This window comes from Euleptes europaea, chromosome 16 (assembly GCF_029931775.1).
Source record: "Euleptes europaea isolate rEulEur1 chromosome 16, rEulEur1.hap1, whole genome shotgun sequence".
Lineage (NCBI taxonomy): Eukaryota > Metazoa > Chordata > Lepidosauria > Squamata > Sphaerodactylidae > Euleptes > Euleptes europaea.
In genome coordinates, this window is record NC_079327.1 from 48,401,910 (window position 1) to 48,406,613 (window position 4,704).

At 49.0% G+C, this 4,704-nt stretch overlaps 1 protein-coding gene across 1 annotated transcript; it reads right to left on the bottom strand.

Annotated features, from left to right (window-relative positions):
* Positions 1-1,068: 1,068 nt before the first annotated feature.
* LOC130488173 (40S ribosomal protein S10-like) lies at positions 1,069-1,649 on the bottom strand. The gene is given in 2 exon segments (XM_056861784.1): positions 1,069-1,390; positions 1,392-1,649. Coding segments are annotated over 2 exon segments (531 nt in total). The 5' UTR covers positions 1,632-1,649; the 3' UTR covers positions 1,069-1,099.
* Positions 1,650-4,704: the final 3,055 nt, after the last annotated feature.

The window sequence follows — 4,704 nt, forward strand, 5'->3', positions numbered from 1 at the left end:
TGTACATACTGACAATCTCTAGGTGCCATGGAGACCTGGGAATCCATATTTGTCAAGCTCTGAGGTTATGATATCAGTATTGGGGTAAAAGAAATATCTATGAAGAATGGATAATATGGAGCTTGTTCCCTGGTCATTCCCTCTTCCTAAGGATCCCTGGAAATTGTGGTTCCGTGCAAAGAACTGCAGAACAGTTACAAAGAATTATCTGCACTCTCATTGTGCTACAATTCTTACTGTTCTTTGGAAGGAGCCATGCCAGTTAAGCTGCCCATCAATTCCTGTTACGCTGTCAAGATGGACAAATTATTTTGGCTTGTGCTTTCGTAAGCTAGTGCCGGGGTCCCCAACATGGTGTTCACCAACAAGTTTCCTGGTGTCCGCCCAGTGTTTTTAGAAAGTGAGCGAGGCCAGGTGGGGCTTTTGCTCAGCAGGCTTCTAATCGGCCACTGAACACTTTTGACTGTGTAGATGTTAAAGAAACATTGCTTTAACAACACCTCCTACAACATCTCAGGTATCTTCACTCCGAGACTGAAGGTAAGCTGTTTGTAGCCAAGAAAATACTTTTAAGCAATATGCTCATTTTAAAAGGCAACTTGTTAAAAGGAGCTTCTGCCTGAAATGCTGAAGAGTTATTACTAGAGTTATGCATGAACTCATGCGCTGACATTTTAAGGCTTGCTTTACTCCAGTAACCATTTTGTAGTTGCACACACCACCCTGTGCCTGCAGGCACAAAAAGATTTGAGATCCCTGGGTTAGAGTCGCTGTGTCAGGTGAAGTAAGCTCTTGTCCACAAAAAACAAAAACAAAACAAAAAAAAACCCACACAGTATTTTTTTTTTTGCTTTTTAAGGTACCACAAGAGTCTCTGTGTATTTTGCTGCCACACAATCATGCATTCTTTTGAAAGCATGAACTTGGGAATTGTTTCCAGCAATTGAGAAATTGGAACCTCATCCTATGATAATCTACGACTCTGCAAAACCACCAAAATAAGCAAAAAGTCTGTTTGGAAATATCATGTTTAGGGTTGCCAGCTCTGGATTGGGAAACTCTTGGAGATTTTTTTTTTTTTGAAACTGACAATTATTTATTATACACAAGACACACCAACAGCAGCAGATTTCTGCTGAGGCGACTGACCACGTCCACGCCCAAATGCACCTCTAAACTGGAATTCAGTAGCTGCCCCAGCACCAGCTTCAGCTTTCTTGTCAGCACCAAGAGGAGCAGCACTGCATCTGTATGTGTCCCGGTCAGCTTCGCCACGGGTAAGGCGAGCAGGACGTTCACCCTCCAATCCTTTGGGCCGTGGTCTGCCAGTTTCAGGACGGCTGTGACGTAAGGTGGCAGGCACAATTTCAGGCGGCAGGTGGAGATAATCCCCGCAGGTACTGGATGCCTTCATTGGTCAGATACCAGTAGAAATGTCTCCATGCAAACTGCTCCTTGACATAGCCACGAGATTTCAGCGACTGCATTGCTTTCATGACGTGAAGGTTGGGCACATTCTTGTCTGCCAGCTCTGGGTGCTTTGGCATGTGAACATCCTTCTTGGCTACCATCACTCCCTCCTTAAAAAGGAGCTTGTAAATGGCAATGCGGTTCTTCTTAGGCATCAACATCGTGGCGGTAGCAGCAGGCTCAAATGTGAAAAATGTGGAGATTTGAGGGGTAGACCCTGGGGAGGGTGGGGATTGGCAAGGGGAGGGACTCCTTTTAGGAGGCAGCGTGACCTTGCCGCCGTGCTTGTAATCACGCATCAGGACACACGCTGGCGACGAGGGCAGTTCCACTGGTGCCCGAGCACCACGGAGCCACACGTCACCCCTCCGCCGGTGCGGCCTCTCCATGGCACAGGCCACGGCGGAGAATTCCCGCACCAGCATGGGGGGAATTCCTGGGATATTCCCGGAGTGGGCCAAACGGAGGAGCTGCCAGTTGGTGGCTTCCTGTCCCCATTCGCCCCTTCATGCCAGTGCCAGGAACAGCGTTGCCTTGCTGTTTTCAATGGGGCTGCAAAATGGGGTTTTTTTTGTTTAACAGCGTATGGGGAACGGCATTAGGAGACGGCTCACCTGCACCTTCTCTCCGTCATTCCCGTACACCAATTCTTAGGAATGCACGGTCAGTGAAGTATAATTCCATGGAGTCCACCTTCCAAAGCAGACATTTTCTCCAGGGGAACTGATCTCTGTTAGCTGGAGATCAATTGTAATTCCAGGAGATCCCCAGGCCCTACCTACAGCTTGGCAACTCTAGGAGGGAATACCAGGAAAAATGTACCAGATTGCTAAATTGATTTGTGGCTGAGACTGTTGGTTACCCTTGATAACAGCATGATCTTGCTTCAATGGATACACACACAGAGAGAGGTGATAAATGTACACTTTGCAAAGCAGTGGAATTAATATTAATCTAGCAGTGTAGATGAAAGTTAAGTGAGGCCTTGTGCAGTCATAACATGGTCTCCCTGGAGTTTCATTTTAATCCTCAAGCAATAATGTCTGACATGGTATTTGCTTTATTCAGTGAAACATTACATAGAGTTCAGCAGGCTGAAGGGCTTTTTCCACCCAGCAAATTTCCCCCCCTCTTTTCTGCACTGCTTTGCCATTAGACAAGGCGTTTGGTCGATTTGTGCCCTTTGTTTTCATTAGGGTTGCCAGCTCTGGGCTGGGAAATACCTGGAGATTTGGGGGGTGGAGCCTGAAGAAGGCAGGGTTTGGGGAAGGGATGGGAGGGACTTCAGTGGGGTTACTGTGGTATAATGCTACAGTGCAGCGATGGCGAAGCTTTTAGAGACCAAGTGCCCAAACTGCAATCCAAAATCCACTTATTTATCACAAAGTGCCAACACGGCAATTTAACCTGACTACTGAGGTTATAGTTTAGAAAAAACAACTCATACATTAACATCCCCACTTCATCCCATGCTAGCGGAGTCACTCTGCACAGGATCGTGGGGCCGGACGGTCTCCGGGGGGGCATGCCCCTCACCTTATAGAGCGTGCAGTGCAGGTACAGGTAAGGGGTGTGTCACTGGAAGTCACGCAGGGTCTCAGCCGGCAGGTAGCGGAGCTGGAAGATGGGTAGGCTTGCAGTGCTGTAGGCAGGAGGCGCGCCGCAGGACGCACCCGAAGAGCTCCAGCTCAGGCAGCTCCTCGTCCAGTGCAGCGCTGGGGCCCAGCTCTCCAAAGGCCAGCTCCCTGAGCCAGGGCTCCCCCGGCACCTCACCACCGCCTGCGCCCTCCTGGTGGCAGTGCGCCTTGCTGTCACGCAGCAGGCAGTGGAGGCGCAGGCTAGCATCCAGGGCACGGATGCTCTCCTTCCAGCCCTCACCCTCATACTGCTCTAGCACGTAGGCATAGGTGCGCTGCAGGGGCAGCAACTCAGCCTCCAGGAAGCCGCGGAAGCTGTACTTCTCGTACTGCGCTCTGGCCAGGGTGTCCAGCAGCAGCGGTAGCAGCAGCCCCCAGCTTTGCCACTCCATGCCCTCCCTGCTGCAGCCTGCTGCTGCTGCTCTGGAGCCACTTGGCCACTCGAAGGCTCATCGGGAGGCTCTGGGAAGCGGGGGAAAGGAAGGAGGGAGGCAGGCCCAGGCGGATCCCACAGGGTCTTAGCACGGCGGGCAAGGGGAGGGACCAAATGGCAAAAACGCATGGGAGGTTTTGCCTTGGATTTGCAACTCTCTAGAGGTGCTGGGTTGACGGCGCACATGCCCACAGAGAGGGCTCTGCGTGCCGCCTCTGGCACACATGCCATAGGCTCGCCAACACTGCTATAGAGTCTACCTTCCAAGGCAGCCATTTTCTCCAGATGAACTGATTTTTGTTGCCTGGAGATAAGTTGTAATAGTAGGAGATCTTCAGGTACCCCCTGGAGGTTGGCAACCCTAGACTTCATGGGGACCATAATGCTTTCTGAGGAACTCCATTTTGTGTACTTGTGTGAATGTTCCAAGCCCTTGGGGCCTTTGAGAATCCCTGAATGAACATCTTCCTTTTAATGTAGATTGTGCTGAATTTCATTGAAATTTGTTTAATTTCAGCTTCAGAATTTAAAATTTGACATGAGCAGTTTGCAGCCACACAACCCACTTTTGTATATGGATAGGAGATATTTAGTCTGGTCTTGGGGTTCTGTAGACTGTGTAAGGGGAACATAAATCCAGATAACAAGAATAAAGGGTATCGACTAGTTTTATTTGTCACAACACCAAATAATACCAAGAATAGTTACCAATTAAAGTTGCTTTCTGCTTGTGAGCATAGATATACTGTCGGAAAGTCAGCCTTCCTTTTTTTAGCCAGAAGTGAGGCTTGGAACTTTCTTGGTCAGTCCAACAAGGTCTCACAGCAGGTTCAACAAGGTCTCTACAGCAGTGGAGCAGCAAAAGAAAATAGACCAAACCATAGCAGATCATAACCTCAAGAGAGAGGAAACTTTACAATGCTTCTCTATGGAGGAGTGGGGGTGACCCCTTTGGGTCCCCATAAAATTTGACCCCCTGACCCAATCTTCACCAAACATTTGGGGTCATGCAAAGAGAGTCCCTTGAAGCTACCCTGAAAATTTGGGAACTCTACCTGCACAAATGCCGCCACAGGAGCTTAAATCTTTTCCCCATAGACTACAATGGACCCAATTTTTTTTGAGAAACCTGGAAAAAAAGCCAAATACCCATATTTACAGGTA